Here is a 25320-nt window from a genome sequence, read left to right as displayed (position 1 = left end):
CTACATTCGCAACAAGAACACAAATAACCCCGCGCCTGATACCATGTTATAAATAAGAAGTTCACTGCAGTTTTATCATCTTAAGTCTTTAATTGCACGTATGTACAAGCTTACACGTTTTTCATTGTTCCTGCCACACAACATGGCCGCCTGGATGTTGGTTAACATGTTGCCAACATAACATCTTACACCTTCATTGTCACAATAGGCTTCTTAATAGCTTTGAAATTTCTTTTGTACAGCCTGTACAAGAAACTAATGTTTCACAACTCAGATAGCAGGTATTTTCTTGTTTTTTTCGAACGGCAATAGTGAGATGGAACCGCTGGCAGCTTTTCAATAAATTCTTCCACTGACTTCTTTAGAGTTTCAGGAGTTTTTATTCTTTGGTGAATGTTTCCACGCACGTCTGGTTTAGCTGTATTTATTACAGTTTTGTTAGCTTCTGTGTAGCAAAAAATTTGTCGCTGATTCCCAACGTTGCGACAAAAAATGTACGACTTACTCTTACTTTTTTTTCCATCAGGCAATGGCAAGTAGAAATGCAGTGTAGTGTTCTTTTTTGCTGATTTTGAATCTTTACGACGGCGCCTGACTTCATTGCCTTCTATATTTGCAAAAATTAAATTTATTCAGTCATTTATACTACCTAGTTTCCAGTAAGATTCAAAAACGTATTTTCTCTCATTTTCGGAGATGCTTCTGCAGGTCACATTTTTTGAACACCTACGACCTTTGCATGGATCTTCTTTCATGACTTTTGCTGGTATTTCTTTTCCACTTGTTGAGAGATATTCCTTACCTTCGCATCTGAGTTTTTTCCTCTGTGATTTCAGAGATCTGTCATTCTTAACTCTTTTACCACCATTACCCACATGAAGATCAGCAAGTTGGTTTTTAAGGACATCTTCATCCAAATTCTGTGGCAATATTTCTCCACCCTGCGCCAATACTTCTTCAGTTGTGCAAGTTGTCATGATAATTTCATCTGGATTTTGTATGAAAATGTTTTCCATTGAAGGGACTGAGAGTTTATTTACACGCTGTGAAAAAAGTGAAGGATTTTCAATAATTGCCTGACTGATTTCTGAATGTGACACACTTGGATCAATTTCAATAATTGTATTGGAACACAACACTTCACAGTCTGCTGCGATATCTGATGCTGCATCAGGAATATTGACTGCATCATGATTGGACGATAAACTGGCAAAAGAACTTACCTAATCCACATCACTATTACCTCGAATTGCTGCCTCCACTATTTTCATTGTTCTGGCTCTCGCATAGTGTAATATCTGTTTACACTCGGATGACCTGCACAGATAATCCGAAATCGTTGCATAATTCACTACCGCAAATTGTTAAAAATAATACACTTTTAATAAACAAATGAATTGTTTTACACCTAAACACAATAGGCCTCTCAAAACTAGTAATTGCATTTTTATATTCAATTTTATAGCAATCAAAGTAAATTTTTTAATGTTCGTGAATAAGTAATTTAGGAATTATCAGCTTAAATTATTTCTAATGCATAACAATACCTTTAATATTATAACAGTTACAACACACAATCTATAAAATGCCATAATTATTTACATTTTTTCGTCCATGTTATTTCCAGGTACAAAATAAATTGATATTACACATAGTAGGACCTCTGTATCAAACGAAAACACATTCCTTAAAACAATTGACTAATGAAATAAATGCAATTATGTAGACAACAATAATCACAACATTCATTATAAAATCAAAATTTTTCCAGTTGAGCAACCATAACCTCAGAATAGTATTGCAAATATATGATAAATAGGCCCTTCTTCTGGGAACAAAAATGAACGTCAGCCCTAAAATAAAATTTGCATTGTTTTATTTACCATGCTTTCTATGGAGAAAAATGATTGCCCTTCTGCCAGAACATACTACGAACGGCCATGTTTACTGCCATAACAAAACCTCAATTTTTAAAAAAGTGTGATGTTGGCCCTTCTGGCTGTTAAGGGACGATATTTTATTTCCAGTGCTATTTTAGGGATGGTAGTTCTCTTCTTTGTGATTTCTGATATATCTTCAGAAGGTCGACCACGCTTCTTCATTGTACCTAATGTTATGAGAGATGTAGCAACCGATGCTTTGAACTTCACAAGTGGGATAGCTGGTTCCTGCTTTTTGAGCTTGAATACATGCCATGCATTCACTAGAGCAGTGGTTCCCAACCTTTTTTTGATCAGGGACCACTTAAATTTCATTATTATTAGCAGGGACCACAAGGTTAAAAAATAATCTGTATGAATCTAAAAATAAACTTTAAGCATAATCGTTCAATGTTAATAGAAACGTTTAACATAAGAAATCTAAAAAACCAAAATAAACATTAATTAACAGTGTTACGATTGAAAACATATATTTATAGAACACAATTCAGTTTGCATCAATGAGATTTTTGAGCTTGCATCTTCTGTACAAGATCTTGAATTCTTGGGGTAATATTTTTGCTCAAAGCTACACGCATGTCATCACTTACTTTCAGTCGATTCCTGGATTTGTTTTTAATGATCAGTAATGCAGAAAATCCTTGTTCGCATAAATAAGTTGTTGAGAAAAGCATAAGATAGCGCAAAGCGATTTCTCGAATTTTAGTATATAAAATTGCTTTCTTACACCAAAACGTCTCCAAAGAATCAGATTCAAAAGCGTCCTTATAGTTCCTGTCATTTTGTAATTCAATAAGTTCTTCTTGGATTTCTTCTGCAACTTCTCTAGCGTTAGTGCCAAAAGGGTTGCGTATCAGTTTTTGGTCCACATTAGCTTCTGTATTGTTATATTCTGGGAAGTAACTGTTGAATTCATCAACCAACATTTGCAAATGACATTTGCTGTTTTTTTTTGTATGCTTTCCCTAAACATGACATACTCTTTGTCGTCAAGGAGTGCCTTTAATGTTGCAAACGCACTAAAATTGCCCTCGCCAACTTGACTAATCCATAACTTAAGTTTGCAAATAAAAGCACGAAGTTTATCTTCAAAATTAAAAATATTTGCAACGCCTTCTAATTGCCTGTTTCCTGAACCTTGCATTTGCAAGTTCAACTTATTTAAGTGTGTAAAAATATCCACAAGATATGCCAAATGCATCTGGGATGTCAAATCAGAAAACTGTACTAGTAAGTCTTCCATTTTTTTCTCACCTAGAAACAACTCAATCTCTCCTCTCAGCTCGTATAATCTTTCCAGCATATTGCCTTTCGACAACCAACGAACCTCTGTGTGAAAGAGGAGATTCTCATGGTTGGAGTCCATTTCAGTGCACAGTTTTTTTTTAAAAAGGCGTGAATTTATGGCACTGCTTTTAATGACATTTACTACTTTTATGGCCAATTTCATTGTATCATTAAGGCATTTAGGAAGAGTCTTGGAAGCTAACGCCTGGCGATGAAGGATACAATGCGATGTTAATGTTGACGGATTCCTCTGTTTGATTAACGTTGCTAGCCCGGAATGTGATCCTAACATCGCAGGAGCACCATCCGTACAGAAACCGACTAGCTTTTCCCACATAATGCCATATTTCTGGAAATATCCAATTATTATATTCATGACGTCGATACCTCTTGATGTCATTTCCAGTTCCTGAGAAAACAACAGTTCTTCTTTGATTATGTTGTCGTCGTCTAAAAAGCGGACAAAAACGAGTAACTGAGCACAATTAGAAATGTCAGTGGATTCATCGCACTGCAAAGCGAAGAATGGCGACATTTTAATTCTTGAAACAAGTTGCTCCTCGATATCATTTGACATGAGTTCAATTCTAGCTTTCACCGTGTTGTTCGACAAAGGTATATCTTGTATTCTTTTTTTTTTTGCTTCTAACCCTAAAACTTCTTCGACGGCTTTGATCAAACAAGGTTTCACAAGAGTTTATCCTATTGTGTGAGTCTTTTTTGATTGTGCTATTAATTTCGATATCTCAAACGATGCTACTAATGTTTTTTCTGATGATGCATATCTTGTACCACTAGGCCCGAGTTTCATTTTTTTTTAAATTCTCCAATTTTCCTTGAAAGAACTCTGGTGGTCGGTCAGAAAAATTTGGATGAATCGTTTCTAGGTGACGTTTTAATTTCGCTGGCTTCAAGGCTTCGTTTGCGAGAACAGTTGCGCATATAACACATTGTGGTTTTATTTCTCCATTACTTTCTATCGAAGTAAATCCAAATTTAATGTAACTATTATCATATTTTCTCTTAGGCGGCATTTTCTGAAAACAAAACCAAAATGCAATAGAATGTACACTGTTATGCTTATATATTATGTTTAATGCCAAGTAAAAGAATAAAAATAATATAGCTAAATTTTTTTCATAATTCATAAAATAAATCATTAAATAAATAAATATAAACTTGCTTCCAAAAAATTCTAACCTCGCTATTATTTTTTTTACAAACTTAAATCTTTACTACACAATTTAAAAAAATAATGTCGTCTAATCGTTAAAAACAAGGGATCTTGGTAGGTAACTTAAATTTCCCTTAACCCTATTAGTGTCAGCCTCAAATTGTCTAATTTATGATAGTTATACTAAAAGTGCCAAGTTATTTTTTAATGAATTACATATCTTGAGTTAAATATTAATAACTTTTTTACCTTTAGTAACTTTTACCTTTAATTACTTTTTTATCTTTAATAACTTTTTTACCTTTAAGTATGGAAGTATAATTTTTTTACATCTTATAAATAAATTATTATTTGTAATTTTTTAAGATTGAATAAAAACATATAATGCATTTTTTATTAATTTTATTTTAAAGTTCTCCTGAAAAAGTTATATTATTTTTAATGGATTGGCGTGCAAATAGGACATGTTTTTCAAAGTAATATTCTTGGCACTAAGAATTTAGTGGGAACATATAATCACTACAACTATTACAAAAATGATTTTCAACGCACAATAAACAACAATAAATAACAACAGGCAATTTATAATATCCACGAAACTGCTTATTATTTTTTGATAAAGCAACTTAATAATTTGTTTGCCAGAAATATATAATTTTTGTAAATATTTGCCAAATAAATTTTTAAAGCAGGAACACATACTTATGTAGAAAATAATTAACACTTTTAATTTACAAAAGAATCAAAATATATATTTTTTTTTAAATAAAAGTTGAATTTCTCACAACGGAAAGTTAAATTCAAAACGAAGAAATGCGCACAAACGCAGTACCAATATGTTTCACATGCTGTTCGAAAACAGCTAAACAGCATGAGAACCCTGCTCTCTATCAGGGAAGGAAGATAGAAGCGTGACAGTTCTGCTATCTATTTTGAGAAAAAGTAACTCAATAGTAGGGCGAGTCAAACCGACAACGGTAGAGTGCGCTGCAAGTGTCGTAAATGCGTCTTTGAAAGAAAAAAATATTCAGGCCGATTTCTCAATCCTCCAATTTTTCGTACGACACAGACACACAGAAAAGGTGATTTAGCCGACTTTGGCATTGAAAGAGTTAACGGTGTGTTTATTTCGTTATGAAAAATCTAAAACAGCATAATAACATTTCAACAATTTTATGATAGCATATTTTAAATAATTTTTGTGGCTGGCTCCACTTTTTAATTTGGGAGACCAGTGTTCTTTAACTATCTTAATTTTTAATTTCTTACCGCTTTATTTTATATATAATTACGTTTTCAACTAACTGAACCTAACTGTTGTGAACATTTGTAATACACAAACACAAGAATCATACGTAAACTAACGTCCACATTCTGTTTTGTAATTGCATGTTTTTATTAAAAAAGTTTAAGAGAAAAATGCGTAGCCTACTTACCCTGTTCATATTTTATCAAAATATCCATGAGAATATCGAGGAGTTACAGATGTTGACCCACTGTACAGCTAAACAGAATCACTAACACAACACTGCTGAGCAAAACAAAAGAAAACGTACGATTGACTGATCGGCTTGCGTCATAATGTTTAGTCAGTTGCTTGCCCTTCCGCCGGTCGCCTGCGCGCCACGCTCGCTTTTGTTCACCGACGCGCGTTCATTCAAAGTTCGATATCTTTCACGGACCATATTTTAGCTCTCGCGGACCACTGATGGTCCGCGGACCACTGGTTGGGAACCACTGCACTAGAGCCATATTGACCAAATGAAAAAATATACGCAGGTACCACCGCTTATTTTTTTGTCCATGAGATCAACACCTCTCATGAAAATATTGTACTGTTGGATGCTGAATGGCCCAAACACATCTACCTTCTCTTTCTTAGATCTATCCCAGCGTTTTATCACATCGTCAGGAAGAACTCCAGCATACGTTGCAATTGTGTGAACAGGCTTATTGTCCATTTATCTGACCATGGATATATTGTTAGAGCTTGTGATGATGCTGGACATACCACGAGATAGTAGCTTGGGGTCTTATTAGATCCATTCTTAGACGAGTAATGGATGACCAGTACATTCTTGAAGATGGATAATTTATATACGTCATGATTATATTCATGCCTTAGGAAAGTTTTTCATTTCTTGTACAGATACTTTGACATTTATTTTGCCCAAACAAAAAATCAGGAAACAGCGTTGAAGAACTCTATCGGATCATTACCATCCACAAAAATTTCACTGTTTGTTGCTCCTAAAAACTGTGGAGACTTTTAAGCAAGTATTCTATAAGTCTTAAGATATTTAAGAAGCTAGGAACTTGATATGGGATAACTTTTTTTTACCAAGTTCGTACATTTATATTTAGTTTTTGGTTCAACGTTGTTTTTTAATTACACTGAGCCCTTGCTGACTGATTTTTTTCTTTTTGTCTCGCTTTGATTAGTATTGTTTTTAGGGTCTGAGATTGGAATTTTCTTCTTGTAGAATCATTTTTAGTAATAATTATCATATTTGAGCGCTGGTGAAATGTATTATTAATTTTTATGGAAATTTTATAAAAAATGGGGTTGGAAAATAAGCTGCGTGATCGTGCAGTTTTCTTGATGGATTCGGAAGCACTAGTATTACTGAACTGCCATTATCTTCTACAAAAATCTGCACTAGATGAGAACAGAGATAAAAATTCCTTGAAGCATCAAAATAATTCTGTGTTAAAATTAAGATATTTCCACTCCTTTAAAAAAATGCTCTTTTATTACTTCACGGAATTCAAGGTTTGTCCTCAAATATCTACTATCCTCACATTGTTTTACCATTTCAATTTTTCTCCTGGTGGTAGTTTCCAGAATACAGAGTTTTTATGCACAATGTTAGTTGTTTAATGGCGTCTAATGAAGTATTCCATTGATCATGGGGTGCATTGTGTCGCAGCCAAGGGTCGAGCAGCCCCTGAAGTGGCCGAAGAGTGTCGAGGAGGCATCGCCGGTGGCTTGCCTCCAGGCTATTCGCGAGGCGCGCGCCTCTTCTCCTCTCCTCGCCTAGCTTCGAGCCCCGAGCAGACCCTCAACACTCCACGCTGCTCAGCGGTCGGAGCGGAAAACATTTCGTTTTGAAGTTTTTGGAGAATGTGCCTGTTTTGAATGTCGTTGACCTAACTTAATAAAACTATCAATTTAGTTAAGATCACTTAAACTAGTGAAAATCCACCCTCCCTTCTGGAGCCCACACAGAATTTCGGAGGGGAAGGGGGCCAATAGAAATTATTTTCCTGCTGTTAACTTTATAAATCTTTACCGTTTGTTGGTAGAAATGATGTGTTTTTTTTTTTTAGAATTTCTTAGAATATATATTTTTTTTTTGGGGGGGGGGGGGGTGTTTTAACGATATTTCTTTAGATGTAACACACCAAACCTCACCTATCTCTCGCTTTCACAACAGCAAACTCAAACGACTCGTATGTATATTGTAAGGAGTTACACGGCAGAGAGAGAGAAAAAACAATTTTCCAAAAATAACACAGCGCGGGGTTTTTAACTTTCATATCTTTTTAAAGTATTTAAGAATTCTTGCATTTTTTTGTATTTATTAGAAATTTTAAAAAATAAAAATAAATTGATAAACCTGAATTAACAAAATTATTACTTACTTCAAAATAACAGTTTAGGATATCAATAATGATTGATAAATCAATATTATATGAAATAAATATCACTTACTGTAGAAATACTCATACCATAATGAACATTTGTTTTGTAAATTTCAAAGCTAGAATTTTATATTATAAATTATTTTGAACCCTTAAGGGCTCCGCCTACCCGGGCACACATACGGTGCGCAGAGCTTCAGGAAAAACAACGCGATTTCAAAACTACTCAAGACATCCGAGTGGGGTCTGCTTACGAAAAGCATTTGAGAGTTCGCTGAGGGCCGAAAAGTACGTTTGATTCCAGACTAAGTTTTTAAACTGTATTTTTAGAAGAGTTAAAATGGCTAAAAGGCGTGTTTTCGGAGTAATAACAACCAGTACAGATTCTTGAAAGCACTTAAGGGACTTGAACTACACCCTTATCTTAATTTCTCCGCCATATAATGTTACGGTCACAGCTCAAATTTCACAGTTATTCTGTGATTACGAGAAGACTGCGCGCCAGTTCAGAGCCTTGTGCTTAGAGGCGATACCGCGCTAGAAATACCAGCGAGCGTCGCGCTTATCATCCCGCCTCACTAACACACATACACCCCAGACGAGGCGGGCCCCTTAAACATTGCGCCTTATTTTTTTGGCATTGTTACTAACCCTGGGTCTAAGGGACTCATAAAAATCATTTTTATTAAATTTTTATTTTTTATTTTGTTAGTTATATGAAGTTATATATATATGTACAAGTAATGGTTTATTTGTCGACATTGCAAATAGTCTAAAATATATCTATAATAAACTTATTAAGCCCAAGTGTTTGGTTCCATTCCAAAATTTGCACACAATGAAAAGATTTATATGATGAAATATTAAAAGTAACAATATTTCAAACATAGCTACAGTAATGAAATGGTAAAACAATGCAGATAAAGGAAATTTTAGAAATTTGTTACAAACTATGCCACAAAAATTCTGACAAGGCGTTCTGTTGGCACTATTTTATAGAATCGTTATACAATGGTGCGGAACACTGGAGGAAAGCTGGCCTATTGCACTGATTACATGCGTATGTCGTCTTCCTGTCTTTTCCTGTAGGGCAGAGGCTCCATCGTCTCTGTTTTTTAATAGAAGCTGTCGTTGATGTACTGTCGTCCACGCCAAGCAATTTTCCCATTGCCAATTTCAGTTTTCTCTGCATAGAAGGTGCTTCATATCGTATTCGCATGTGTGACTCAATTAGCTGCGTTCCGAGTTCATCCACAAATGCAAATCGGTCGACTTGTATGTAGATTATTTCGGAAACTCTGATGTAATGTATAAAGTTACTTGATGCAATATTTACTAGAGTATAGAAAATTGGCATTGGCCATCGCTTTGTTCTGCGACTTGCTGAGTAAACATATCATTTATGATCCAGGGTGTAACACCCCCTTTAGTCATGTTATAGAAACATATGATCTCTGGTTTTCCGGTTGTTTTATCAGTTGCCGATGAATGATGCATTTACGATATAAGAATTACAGATTTTCTTTTTTTGGGTACGTGAGGACGATATAGGCCTACTTTTTTTTGGTTGAAACTCGGGAGGTATTTCGCGCTTGTTATTCTTTACAGTCCCCACATATGTAAGACTCTTTTGAAGCAATTTGTCTTCAAGTTACACTAATGCGAACCAGTTGTCTGCTGTAACATTTCGGTTAGTGTCTTCAATAGGAGTGCACAACCTCAGAACTGCCTGAGTAGGTTTGGCTAACTTCCTGTCTTCTAATGTAACAGTAGTACCATCTGTGTCTTTACCAGCATATATATACCCATTGTAGAAGTAATTATTTCTAGCATCCGTGAGACATAAAACTTTATTCCATATTTGTTAGACTTGTTAGGAATGTACATCTTGAAAGTACATCTACCTCTGAATCCTACGAGCATTTATTCAACACATGCATATTCACCTAGAGAAAAATTATTTTGGCAGTGTTGATAAATGTATGAAAAATGTATGAAATAGCTGCAACTGAATCATGTGTTTTCTTCTGATTTCTTGTAGTAGCATCATCAAATCTGAGACAGGCTATAATGCAACAAAACCTTTCTCGGGACATCATACATCTAAAAATGTCACGACCTTTACTTACAGATGAAAATAACGAAGATAGTCGCTCATGACCAGATTTGTAAATTGTTGTTAGAAATAAAAGCCCCAGAATTGCTTCAAACTCTGTGTTGTCTATATTTCGCAGTTCAGATCTATTGTAATTAGCATGCCTTGACCTCTACTCACCCATCTTGACATTAGTCCAGTTAATTATTTCACTGCAGATCTCATCATCAAACAAAAGTTTCCATAATTCACGAGGCTCTGCTTTTGCACCTTTTGAGTGTACAGGTCCTAATAGGCCTGGCAAATGTGTAACAATATTTTTAGACGGGGTTCTTGTTTTTTTCTTTAGGCCAATGGCAGACCATTTGCAAAGATTTTTACCGTAATAGTATAATGGTTGATGACTGGCACTGTGTTCAGTTGAGCAGGTTTCACTTACGCTTTCAGTATTTTCATTTTCAGGAATTTCTTCATATTGCTCCGACTCTGATTGATGATCACTTTCAATTACGAAATCTTGAGGAAATTCATTGTCAGTAAGATCGCTATTATCACTACCAATTTCTTCCAACCACTGAGAAACATTTTTTTCTAAGTTAGGATCACTAACACATACTTGTTTCCGTAATCCAGACGAACTTGCCATCGCGTTAATAAATACCAGACGTACACATTAACTGGACCTGGGTCTCACAGACCCAAAACACCGTGTTTACTGAACGACAGTTTTCGTTCGACTGACGGCTCTATACCGACACACTACCCCCCTCATAATATGAAGGTAGCAGGGTTGCCAGCCTGCAGTTCGAAAAAATAAACAACTGGCTGTACAAAAAAGGATTGGTAGGGTCTCTCAGACCCAGGTACAGTGTTTAAGGGTTACTAAATAAATTTTATATTATGTATAGGTTAGATTATATCGTGCATTTTTCTTGATTTTGTAGTTCTGCAAACATCACCTTTTCATTGAATTATAGTATAACAGATTCTGCCAAAGGCTACACAGATATACGAAATGCATTCATAGGCATTGATAATGTTCTGCCGTCGAATGAATGAACAATGTCATGCCCACCGCTCCGCGACGCGTAAACGAAACGGCACGGACCTTCCTCACAGTAATCTTTTACATTATACCCAAATTGCCACAAAGTGAAAATAAAAACAATTAAAAACGTTCAAACAAATCCCGTACGTAGTATTTTACAAGCTTATTCTTAGTTGGACTTAAAATATTTACGCGCTCGTGGACTCATAATTATAATGTGGTGTTGATTTAGTTATTCAAATATAATTCGTAACAAATAATTACCTTGTCAAACTTGTAATAGGTGGGGGCCTATTAGGGATTGAAGGAAGACCAGAGCCTGGCTAGGACTGCGGATTACGTGATTGGAGCAGTTGGGTAATCAAGGTTAAAGGTTTCAGGTACACAGACATTTTATTCAAATTCAATATTAATTAAAAATTAATATAACGTCAACATTTCTGACAATGTTGAATACAAAAAGCATGAACAATTTCAATATTAATTCATAATTAATATTACGTTAATATTCAGATACAGTTACGTTTAACCAATGCAAAGTTAAATACAAAAAGCAAGAACAAATTCAATATTAATACACAATAAATAATACGTTAACATTTCTGACAAAACGAGTTAGTTGACAATTATAATTTGCATGGGTAAGCCGGCTACACAGTGAACGATCCAATCAACGATCGTCAAAAAGGGACATAACTTCCACGTATGAAGTTATATTACAAAAAAAAAAAATTACATTTACAAAATTACTGCAAAGTGCAGGTACACGGAAGAAAGAAGTTTCATTATTCTTTAAAAAGCATTAACAAACAAATACGTGCGACGACGTCTCAGGGGGAGACAGATAGAAACAGAAAAACGGAAGCGAAGGTTAAGTTAAATTTAAATTTAAAGCAGAAATCCAAACAATTTTTGATGGTAGCGGCCGAAAAGGAATTTAGACAGAACAAATTTAAACATAACTGGTTCTACATTAGGGTGAGGGCCACCGCCTCACTGGCGACTCGATTCAACTTACATTTCTCCCCTGAGGTCGCACACGCACGAAGACTAAGTCGAAGCTCTCGGACTACATGCTAGTGAAATTAACAACTGGTCAGCTACTGCTGACAACCAAGCCTCACAAAGGCTACCAGTAGAAGAAGACCCTCATCATGTCTGCAGCAGATTTTATAAACTCGCGCCGCAGCGCGCGCATGCGCATATTGAAAGGGTGGGGGAAACGAGTACAAATTGAACAAACACTAGGAGGGGGGGAAAAGGAGGGAGACTGGTGAGGGGAGCGAAGTGCTGGAGGCCCGCGATGACGCGCGCATTTCAAATCGCTACAAACTAAAGAGTAAAAGTATTATAACAGCAATAAATATTTAGTTACAAAGCTAAGACAATACTCATATACAACTGTTTAACAATATTGATTCACATAAGTAATTAAAATAACACGTACGTGAAAGAACATCATTTTCTTACGAAGATGGCCAGTGGCGCAGTGCACAATAACCTCAAACCCCGTTGTGTTGCCCTCTGCCGAAGTCAGAGGGCGTCAGGCGCAGGCGGGTTCCCTCCAAGCCCAATGCGGACCTAAGTCCAAATGCCCAACTCCTGCATGGTAGACTCTTTCCAACTATTCTTCCTGAACCATCCCACTGTTCCCCGTAATCTACCTGTTTGCATAATGCATGATTTTTGCACCCTGCATGTAAGAGCCCAGGGTTTCCCTGTGTCTATGCAGGTTTAATCTGGGCCCAACTTATCTAGTTTTAGTCTAGAATAATCATTGAGGGGAGTTAGTCATGCTGCTAATCACAGCTATGACTGTCCAATCCCTTCCTAGCACATGATGCATGCGCATAATTAGAGCGTATAGGCTTCGGTCTGAGACGCACTTAGGGTGGTATTTATATTCACGTCTTGAGCAATTCCTTCGTCAAGAAATTCTTATATGCATTCTTATTTAACATTTGTGTGCCATAGAGGTTGCTTGAGATGATCTCAAGTGATCGCAAACAAGACAATCTTGATGAAGACCATCTTATGATAGTCCCATATTTCTTATTTCTGAGAAGGCATTCTCCTGTCTCATAGTCATTGCTTGAGAACACCATCGTAGAAGCATGTTTCATAGTCGCTGAGACCGTGCTTAAGAACACGAATAAGATCGTCTTTGCCAAGACCACTGCAGGCATGTCTCAAGCAATTGCTTGTTCTGATCGCAATGTATAAAATGGCGGATTCTCGTGAACCTCGTATTTTTAAACTTAAATAAATCCTGTATGAAGTGCTGAAGCTATAATATATGTATTTTAAATAAGTTTAGTGTTTGTTTTTGACCAGTGGTTACATTTTCAAGTGCTACACAGACACGTTTATTTTCATATCGATCACAGTACGAGTACAATGGATGTGGAAAACGATGCGTTTAATGATGGTTGATGGTACATATCACAATAAAAAAATTTAATTCTACATTCGTGACACCCAGAATACATTAAAAATAATTTAAGAAAAAGTAACATTACATTATTGATATAAAATAATTTTCCACAACTTTTGTCAGAGGTTTGGTAGTGTAATGGTTAGGGAGCTGGATTTCAAGTCCACGAATCCTGGAAACAGTACGAATGTAGTTCAAATCCTGGTACTGACATTACTTTTTTTTATAGTTAATGAAAAATGTAAATATAGCTTTAAGAGAAATTTTATTAGATAATTTTTTTAAAATCTAATTGTTATAATATATTCAAATACATAGCTCCGTTTATTGATTTTGTTAATTCATACGCAGTAGGCTTTGACACATACTGTAGTCTATATATTTTACTTATAATACGATTAAATTATAGAATCACAAGTAACTTGAACAAGAAAAATTAACCTATTATATGAGGAAATTAATGTCTTATATTATTTATGAACAAACAAACACATTATAAAGGGTTTTACAAAATTTGAAGTTCCTTACTATGTACCCTTATCAGATTCGTTCAAACTTATTGTTATAATTCTAAACATACATTTTTCTTACTTAAATTAAAAATTTATTTTACCGTGTAGTTAAATCTGATATTTTTATTAAACTAACATTTACTGTACCTTATCCTGAAGCTGAAGCAGAGTGACATTTTCTCAAAAAAAAAAAAAAGTTTTCACTACCTGAAGTATTTTTTGATAATTCTGTAAAGATAAGTAGCTTTTAAACAATTAGTAATTCAGTATTAACAGTTCTAAAGATGCTAACTTAATTTTATTATTTTTAAAGGGTAGGTATTATTAAATCGTTAGATACATAATTTCTTAATGTTAAACTTACACAGGAAAGACAAAAGTCTATAAAGTTCTTAATTTCATTCATCTTAAGTCACACAAATTGAGATGTACTAGAAGGTGTGCATATTTGTGGTCGCAAAACATCAATTTTTCCAAGTGTGATTCAAGAGTATTAAAACAATAAACTAATTCCTCACATCAACTTACAAACGCACTTAGAATGTAGTGATATATACTCACTAAATCTTGTTACTATAAATAGCCTCAAATTCTGGGGTTTCAGTGCTTGGTGTGAATAGTACCAGAATATTTAACGAAAACAGTTCAATCGGCAAAGTTCGTGTATGCTCGTGTCTTTTCGGCTGTCTCAAGTAAGTTCTTCGTCAAGCCTCTGTAAATTCCTACACGTAATGCATGCCAATTTGCATCCCGCATGAATGTGCCCAGGGTTTTCCCTGTGTCTATGCAGGTTTTACCTGGGCCCAACCTATCTCTAGTTATAGTCTAGATTTAAGAGTGAGGGGAGTTAGTCATGGTGCCAATCGCTGCCATGGCTGGCCAATCCCCTCCTAGCACATGATGCATGCGACCTTCTCCTTGCATGGCTAATCCCAGCATGACTAGGCGTATAGGCTTCGGCCTGAGACGCACCTAGGTCCCTCCCTAACCCGGACCCCTCCAAAATACACTTAATTTTAGTTAGGTTAGGAAAAAAAAAAATCTTCGTCAAGCCGTAAGTACGTCAAACAAGCTGTTGCTTGAGCATGCAGTCTTCATGAAGCTCGTCTTGTTCGCGGACTATGAAACATGGAGATTGAAATCGCTGCCTTGAGAAACAAGACCGTCTTCGTCAAGACGGGCTCAAGATGCGACTATAAATATCAGCTTTAGTCTCTCCCAAACCCAGACCCCTCCCAAACACTTTTTTTTTTCTAACCTAAATAAAAACTATGTTTCAAGAAAACGTTGCATTAAAATTTGGCCTAGAAATTTTACTCTTATCGCGCCCAAAGAAGTTTCACATGAAAAAAAATCTAAAGAAGTGGTGACTGGGGTTCAGTGAATAGTAGGTGTACACACTCGTTGGAGAGGCAGAAGGGGAGTCGCGGTCGAGTTCGACTCGCCGCTGGGTAATGCGCCACAGCCATTAACTGTACCCAAACGCCGGTGGAAATGCGTTGCGTGGGGAGGGGGCGAGATTGCGAAGTAGATTTTAATGTTTTTAATGTACCTTCCACCTGTCGAGGGAACCGCGTGAAAAACAAAACTGACAGACAAAAAAAATCAGTGAAAATGAAACGATACTGTCGTGCGTTGAGAGTGTTTTCACGTATCTTCCACAACGAGGTCATTAGCGTCGCGTTGTGCATTAAGAATGAACTGAAGTCATGTCATATCGTAACTGTGGGATTTGCCCCCCCCCCTCCCCCCATTTTCCTAAAGGATAGCTGAGTTTGAATGTAGCAGGACGGTTTATTCTAAAAAACGGCTGACGGCTGACGGCTGATTTATCTAAATAAACTATGTCAGCTGCCAAAGTTGTCCCGAAATGTAGGCTATATATGTTTCAAACAGTAAAGCATTTGCTAATTCATTATGTTTCTACCTTGATTTCCTTTCCAATATTTCAAATAACACAAGCTGCGTATAGTTTCACTGGCTTTAATAAATATTGTGAAAAGTTCAGTAATTTCTGACTGCACAACAATTTAGGGCGGATAGATTAAAACAGAAATACATCTTGGTTTCAATAGTTTTTTGACTTTTAAATTGTTCTATTGTATGGCTTTCAAAATTTGACATATACTATTTTCAACTAAGTTATTTTAATCCCTACTGTAAAAGTGACTGGCTGCTACAGGTAGTTTACCCTGTGAAGTCATTGGAGTTTTATATTGAATTATTTTTGGGTATGACCGCAACTGTTATTAATTATACAACTGTCTTATGGTCTTTAAACATATATTAGTGTGTAATCTATGCTTTATCGTTTAGGGAGTTATTGTACATATAATTATATTTGGCTGAGCTTCGTTTGTACGTGAAAAATTACATAACTCGTAATTGGATTTGAAATTTTAGTACAGTTATAATCCACGAGAAAAAATATAATATTGATATTATTTATTTTGTTGAATTATTACAAAATTTTAGTGCTTATTTTTGGTCATATGTAGATGTTGATAGATATCAGCGTGTTTTAAAATTGATGTGTCCGAGCCGTTTTTTGTTGTTTCTTTGATTAGTTTATCAGTTATTAATTTAAAAATTTTGTTCTGTCGTGTTATGCAAATAAAAGCGTCGATTTAGATTCGTACAGCCGCAATATCACTTCCAACGTGTCCGGGAAAGTGCAAGAAACCAGAATCACGATGACAAGACCGGGAGTCGAACCACAGGTTCTCTAGTGCGCCACATGCTCGGTCAGTCCTGGGCAATGTCCACTCCTGAGCTACGTCCACTCTTGCGCAGTGTCCTCACATGGGTAATGATCAATACAGCAATGCAAATACACAAGGTGCAAGTTTTTTTTGTAATAATTACATATTAAGTGTATTTATTCTTAGATTTTTTATTTAATTTAGAAGCGAACTATGTACCTTAACCAAATATGTCTTTACGAAATGATTTAAATAAAATTCTCTTGCTACTTATTTGAATTTCCAGCGCGTTTTAAACAGTAACTGCATGCTTAATTCAGACGTTATATTAGTTTGATATCTCAAACGATTTCGAAAATTTAATATACCAAACTATAATGGCAAGTAAAGTTATAAAGATAAAACATGAAATATCGATTGGTTTATTAATTGATGAGTGACCTCTAATGCAATAGCTTCATTCATTGTGAGTTTTTAAGATATCTAAGTTTTTGAAATTATGTCTGTTGTTAACACTGGAATAAATAGTTGGATTATGTATGTATATGCATAGACGTTATGTGCAAGACCACACGCAAACTTCATGGATATTCACCGAGTATATTACATATAAGACGCGGTTGTCTAAAAACTTAATATTCTTGGTTAATTTGTAGGTTTTTAATATAAATGCTTACAATAAGAATTATGCTAGACTGATGACGTTTTTGTTATTTATTTTCACGTTAGAAAGCATTTTGCATATAAATTCAGCAGTTTCTTGTACAAACATTCATTAAGAATCACCCTGAATTTCAGTTTAGACGTTAGGAAACAGGCGCGTTTATAACTGTCTACTTTTCCACTTTCGTTTCTTAGATCGTAAATAAGTGCTTCATTAAATAAACTTTATCTTAAATATTCATAACGTGCCTAATGAATGCATTGTTCATCTCTGCAATCCATTTCACGGATGGACTTGCGTTAGTATAGAAGAAAAGGAAAATTCACAAAGACTGCATTATAAGCATATAGTTCAGTGACTTTCAAAGCAAGATATTACAGTAAATTTACTGTTCTTTGTAGTTTCAAATAATTCTTCTTAGATTTAGTTTATGCATTAATATGATACTTGTAAATTCATGTTTGAAGTAAACCCAGTGGTCGTAAGTTACGTATCGGCAAAATTTACGAATCTTTCTTCGAACATTTAAGATGAAATTGTTAAACAGTTAACCACATAAATTTGCTTGCCTTCATAGTATCCCCAGGTACTTTCAAAGAGTCTCTAACGACCGTAATATTTCCTCCAACACCTGGCTTCTGGCTGTGGTGGTGGTGCTGATGTCCGCTATGTTGGATTGTGACATGCCGGCGGCCATCTTAGATCCGCCATCTTGGATTACGCCATTTTAAACTTCACACCCGTTATTTAGTTTTCTACAACTTTCCGACATTTAGAATTATGACATCACCTTGCTTGCAATTTTCGTTATGGCTGCCATCATGAAAATCTGTAATTTTTATGCTAGAAAATAAGGAAAAAAATTAAAATTCATAAAAAAATCCTCCATTTTGAATTAAGGCCTCACATTACCATCATGGGTTCTAGAAAAGTTGGATGTGTATGACATCATCGTTGCACATTTAGTTATGGCCACCATCTTGAAAATCTGTAACTATTAGGAAAAAAATTAAAGATTCAAAAAATTAGTAAATCAATTTTTAATAAAATATTGTTTGAAAATCATACTAGTGTCCAGTCCTCGGTTCTAACCCGGTGATGTCATTCGATAAAAATGGCGACGGATCCTTTCTCCACAGAAGCCACTGGCAAATTGACCTCTCACCACTAAAGACAAGGTATATATATCGGTAGCTAGTATGACATGACCGCCATCTTGTTTTCGTCAGCTAATTTTAACAACTAGAGTGTAATAATCATTTATTATTACTGTGGCGCCCACCATCTTGAAATTTGGATGCCATCTTGGAAATTCGTATTTATTTAGCTATAAATTCGGGGAAAATCTCAAAATTCTTTATAAAATCTGCAATTAATATACCGATTGAATCGATCGATTCCTATCCTTTAATCGATAGGTACTTGATCGATGCAAAAAAACAATTAATTTTATGTAAAAACTAATAATCTCAATAAATATGGTGTAAATTTCTAAAATAAACTTACATTCCTCTACTACCTGCCGTTTATAAGCGGATGATGACATATGGTCCACCATCTTGAAAATTAGTAATAATTTATCTAAAAATATCGAGAAAATTCCAAAAAAAATCATCAAAAAATCACTCATTAATTTACTGATAGAATCGATGGATTCCTATTCTTGCTTCGATCCATGATCAGTGCAAAAAGGTGGTTAAACATATCACAAAAGTGACATGTTCGAGGAATAAAACACAAGTTATTTTACAAATATGATTTCATTTCATAAATTCTACACTATTACTAGCAAATTAGTAAAGTCTTTAGCATTTCTCGATATAAACATTCTTCTTAGGGTACGACGCAAGTCCTTTACATGTCTTGAAATGTTTTTTCTAAGCAGTTCCACATGACAGTTGATTACCATATTTTTCACACAGCACAGAGTTCTCAATTTCGTTAAAAGGACAGCGATATATCTCATGATGCCCTACAAGTTTTATGCATAAAAATGTCTTGACAAAGAATATACTGTTTGATCCTAATGAATGTTTATCTGTCCATCACAATTCCCGATGTAGCCAGTTTATATGCTACAGAAACCTGAAAAGACACAACACCTCTTGCACTTATATTTAATGCGTTCAGAGTGATTATTACAATTTTGTATTACGTAGTCACGAAATTTCACGTTTTAATGTTACAACGTACAGGCGGGTGATGGAACGCCGTCAGTTGCTGGTTCTTTTAACAATGTCACTGGCACTGCTGTCATCGGGATTATCAGTGTTGCTGCAGTCAGGGACCCCGGCATTGATGGAATTGACATTACGGGTGTTGTAGGTGATAAGTCAGAATGGGCTGAAGAACTACCAATTGCTGATGGTACAGGTGTCTTCGAGATCTGCGCTAAAGATGGTAGAGATGTAATTTGTCTTCAACTTTCAAGTTCGAGTAACTGCCCTCTTTCTTCCACTAACAAAGACGAACATATACTAACATTCAAAGCAAGCTAGTTTAGAGTCATCTGATATTGAGGAGCCAATAAAATTTCAGTTTATACGTTCACAGTTTTTGGAATGGATTACAAATAGTCACGTCGTCGGTATATAACATCACACCATTCGCATAGTGACAAACGTAACCATGTGTTTAGTGGGCAGTTACACTTTTCGTGGCATCTAGCATGCTGCGCTAGCACAAGAGTTCTGCCACAATATTTGCAAACAGGTTCTTGTTTGAATATAACAGACCCAGTCCAGATATCATAATGTCGATATAAGCTATCTCGACGGTTAAAAACCTTATCGCAATAGGTGCATTGAATTAATTGATAAATTTACTTAACCATGTTCTTTGTAGTGCTGGACACCCGCTTCTTTCATCTCTGCAGGCAATCGCTGGTTTAGTAAATTATGCATCTCAATATTCATGACTATGTGAATAATGTGTATACAAAGCCAGTGGAATTTTTTCTTTATAGAAGCTTGTACCCTCTCATCTTTGCAGCGTCATCGTATCCTTGACCTCTCATTTTCTTTAAGTCAAGCCCTAAACTTGACAAGGTCTCAAACACTGTGTTAGCTAAGTCTGTACCAGTAACGTCAAAAATGTGGAAAAAAGTTAGGAAATCTTCTCTAATTCTGTATGAGTGGTTTTGTACATACCGTACACAAAGAACAATCTGTTCTATTTGGTTAATTTCAGTGGTTTTATCTGCTAAAAAAGAAAAAAAGATAGACTTCATAACATTTGTTACAATGTTTGAGATTGGATTAAACTACCAAATGTGTTAATGAGCTCATTTTGAATAAAAGAACTTGTGTACATTCTCCACCCACCACTGTTCATCAATTGGTTTTTAAGGTTATTATATCCACTGTTAGTTCTGTATCTCAGCAGTGATCGAAAATTTCCGTCATTTTTTGTCTCTTCTAAGCCTATTCGTCCACCGTCACAATGACCTCTTACTGCTATTTGCTGCCTTCCGCAAAATCTTATAGTTTGGATTACAGAGATAAGTCTTTCTTCCGGTATCTAATCTTCTTTGAGTATTGACATGATTGATAACACACAGTTTTTTTTGTAACAAAGGATTTTGTGTTTTCAGCAATCAGAACTGATGTTTTATGGTATTGCAATGTTCATGTTTACGAAACATTTCCTTGGCTTTTTTTCCAAATTACTAAAGGTCTGTGTTACTAATACCCCTTTTACTTAATGATCTCCATTTCCTACATTTTTAGAGACAAAAAATGTTACCCAATATTTACAAAAAGATCCAAATTTCTTTCAGAATAATCTAACCACTCAAATTATTCTAGCCGTTTCATTTGAAAAGATGTAGTATGGTTTGAACTGGAACTACTAGAAGAAGAATGAATTTGTTTACAGGCGAAATTTTTTTCTTCATTTGTTAACGATCGAACGGACTTGCTTTGACAAAAGTTTCCAATATCATAAATAAATTTTTTCTTGTTTCAAGTCCCCCGCAACTGGGCCTGGATCAACGGTACTGGTATTTGCGACACCAAAAGAAACAATGTTACTGGCACAGTCCACTTCAGCACTGCCACTAACAGTGCTGTCACTAACACTGGCATTTACACTCTGTGTCTTTTTAACATTTTTTTGAATAGAGGCTTATCTCATTATTAGTTGATTTACAACAAATTAAGATTCCATAGATGCAAAATGCAGATGATCGCAGATACACAGCTATTCAAAAGCTCACTAACTCAATAAACATAGATACAGATAAATAAGTTGACAAACCAGCAGAGAAAACGTTAACCTGCTAACGTAATTCTCGACTCTGTTTACTAAATGCGTATCTGCCATGATGTCACTAGCGCATCCTAATACGCGATAGATAAACTAGACCCTAAATCTTCAGCCTTTTCTCTATACAGCTACTGCTGAGATGCGAAATGGCGTAATATAAACGTTGGCTGAACACTCGGGTGTCGTCGGAAATAAATATGCCATGAAAAATAATTAATTGCTATTAATAAAACGGCATATTGTTGGTTCGTCAAATTATTAATTAATTGCATTGTATTTAATGCAACAGAAATGCTACAGAAATTCACGCAAAAGAAAAAAGCGCTGCTTCAAATGTATGACCAAGCTACTCAAATCATGCCGTAATTGATTGGTTTCGTTACTTCAAAACCGCGTAAATTGAACAGCGCTAATTCGAGGGCGGGTGTACCAATTAATTTAATTTTTTTTATTTGGGGGAGTGGGCCCCCGGGTCTTCCCCAAATATAGACCTTTGGTTGGGCGTAAAAAAAATACTGTTACTGTTACTCCGACGCACAGTGGGGCCAAATCCGAATTCCCTGGCCAAAAGTCTTAAAATTAATTATTTTTTTTCGCGATTCCTGTAGTTATATTTTGAATTATAAGTGTCCAGGGCATCAAGAATTGCACAAATCACTTTGTTATGACGAATAGTTTTTGCACAGTAATTGAGAAAAGACAAAAAAACTCAACTTTCAGAAAAAAATTAGGTAATAAAAACGTTGTTTATTGATCGATGCATTCACTTTTGTTTCAACATTTTAGAGTTCTCAGAGGTACTAGCTTAATATACGTTCTTTTCTGATTTTAGGGTACATATTTCGTATCGGGAAAGCTACAACTACCTTGCAAATTAACGTATTTTAATAAAATAACGGTAAAATTTAAGTAAACCTAACTGTTCTTTGAGCTACAAAATTTCCCCCGATTTCCCCCAACCAGAATTTTGTGTTTTTAGGTACCCTAATATGTACTCTATATAGCCCTGAAAACGGCATTTGCTCAAACTTGCTCGTTTGAAAGATAAATAATTTTTAATTTGCCCGTTGAGTATATTCAGCTGCGACGGTGACCGCCACGCGTGTTTTTGTTGGTTCTCGTGTTTTTACTGGAAAGTTTCGGAGGTGGTAAACAAAGAAGAATCAGCTTTTTTTATTATTCTTTGTTCACTCTTAGCTGAGTTCTGAAATAAACAAAGCCGACTGTAAACAAACATTGTGAATGGCTGCCGATCTACACGCACAGTAGTCGTGCGTAAGAAATAGTCACTTTTTATGTACCGTTTATAAATATTTTTTACCGTGAATATTTGCAAACAATAATTGTTATAAATCATTATAACATATCACCATTAATCTTCAATATATTTAAATGTGTTAAGCATTTATTTTCTTACAATTGTGTTAGCAGACGACATGTGTACACTTGATGCACGATTTACTAAGCACGCCCTGCGCTGCCTGGCGCTAGCTATTTGTCTGGCTGACGCCATAATAATGTAATACTAATCACTGGCCTAATCACTGGCTGGCAGTGGTGCTATCTCTTCTGAAATTAGGAAGGTCAGGTTCGTAATTAACACACCGTAGTAATTTGTTTAACATAGGTGCGAAGAAAAAAACAATGCACTTTATGCCTAATAGTAGTCTTTAGTACTTTCCAATGGCTTTCGCGTTTTGTGCTTTACAAAACTCGGTCTGACATGGCTTCAGCCAGACAAATAAACAAAACCGTACGCGCGAAAATCCGAAGTATAACTAGCCTAAAAACACAAAAATCTGGTTGGGGGAAATCGGGGGAAATTTTGTAGCTCAAAGAACAGTTAGGTTTACTTAAATTTTACCGTTATTTTATTAAAATACGTTAATTTGCAAGATAGTTGTAGCTTTCTCGATACGAAATATGTACCCTAAAAATCAGAAAAGAACGTATATTAAGCTAGTACCTCTGAGAACTCTAAAATGTTGAACCAAAAGTGAGTGCATCGATCAATAAACAAAGTTTTTATTACCTAATTTTGTTCTGAAAGTTGAGTTTTTTAGTCTTCTCTCAATTACTGTGCAAAAACTATTCGTCATAACGAAGTGATTTGTGCAATTCTTGATGCCCTGGACACTTATATTTCAAAATATAACTACAGGATTCGCGAAATAAAAAAAAAATAATTTTAAGACTTTTGGCCAGGGAATTCGGATTTGGCCCCGCTGTGCGACGCTTAAACGCAGTGCCTGATGACGTCGTGCTAAATGTTTTATCGGGACTGGGCGGGTGCGACTTACTTGATAATGCGCTGGCCGGTGCACTGAGAATCCATGCAGTAGGTCGTAATATTGCGTCTCGCAACTTAAAAATAGCAGTACCAGACACAGCCTTGCCTGGCACATAAAAGGACGTATCTTGTAGCTGAAATACACAGCTGACGCTTGACGACGAACAGATGCAGAAATTGCAAGTGAATTGCTAACCACCAAATTACTTATAGCACGCCCGATCACCACACGCCCTGTGCATCCGTATAATTGTCTTTACATCTTAAATGTATTGCACCTTCAAACACTTCAAAGCCATGCTCACAGTACATCCGCGGACCGGCTAAAACGCGTCATATTTCGCGCGAAATTCGCGCGCGAGTTCTTGCTCCTCACTGCTGCCCGCCCGGCGACTCGTGGCTGTCGCCTCGCGGCTCGGCCGCCACACGGCGCTGTATTCGTGTGCCTCAGAAAATAGACACTTTCATGCATTATTTACTACACACCAACGTATTATAAGGCATGTCCAGAAAATATTTTTTACTATTAATTTTTTAATGTGCAGCCTAAAACGTATCTAAAACTAACACAATAAAAATACGTAAATCTTTAGTATTCTTATGATCGTGCTGTAGCCACCAACGTAGCGAAATCTTACAAGTAAATTTAACAGAATAAATAATCCAAATATCCAAACTAGATAATTAAATAAAATCAGTCAGAATCAAATAAACCATAATAAAAGGTATCTGGAAAAATAACATGCAAAAAAGGAAAATAAAATGTTTACCAAAAGTGGCACATGCCTGATGGGAAACAGGTTCGTAAGGATAACCCAATTAATTTTATACAGTTTTATTTACTACTAATATTTACATTACTAATTAAATCACCATACTTAATGTCTGTTCATTAGTCACTAAATATCTGTCGAGTCCACAGATTATCTTGAAGCTTATAGAAAAAAAAATATATGTTGTAAGTTATATATATTGCTTAAAACTACTCTTTATATAATCCTTTTTTAAGGTTTGCAAGAGTAGTATATTTTATTTATTGCACACAGATAATAATATTAACATACACAATAATATACATATTATATTATATAATTTTATACTGTTTATATTATATAATAATTCATCTCCTTTTAACTTGCTTATACAATTTTCCGGGGGGTAGATTTTTGCCATCATATTATTTCATTTTTCAGAGAGAGAGAGAGATCTGGTGTATATTATTTGTTCTCTTTTCCTTATTTAGTTCTTTTAAACTTCAAGTGT

At 35.4% G+C, this 25320-nt stretch overlaps 2 protein-coding genes across 2 annotated transcripts in view; both read right to left on the bottom strand.

Annotated features, from left to right (window-relative positions):
* Positions 1–25320, bottom strand: part of LOC134527786 (short neuropeptide F) — a 186011-nt gene that overhangs the window by 147079 nt on the left and 13612 nt on the right. The window lies entirely within an intron of this gene.
* On the bottom strand, positions 2408–4312 carry LOC134530186 (zinc finger BED domain-containing protein 5-like). Its single transcript, XM_063364841.1, has one exon. The coding sequence runs from the start codon at positions 3802–3804 to the stop codon at positions 2794–2796; it is 1011 nt and encodes a 336-aa protein (XP_063220911.1). The 5' UTR covers positions 3805–4312; the 3' UTR covers positions 2408–2793.

This window comes from Bacillus rossius, chromosome 1 (assembly GCF_032445375.1).
Source record: "Bacillus rossius redtenbacheri isolate Brsri chromosome 1, Brsri_v3, whole genome shotgun sequence".
NCBI classification, from domain to species: Eukaryota; Metazoa; Arthropoda; class Insecta; order Phasmatodea; family Bacillidae; genus Bacillus; species Bacillus rossius.
The sequence above is the reverse complement of the archived record's forward strand: the minus strand, read 5'-3'. Positions and strand labels throughout refer to the sequence as shown.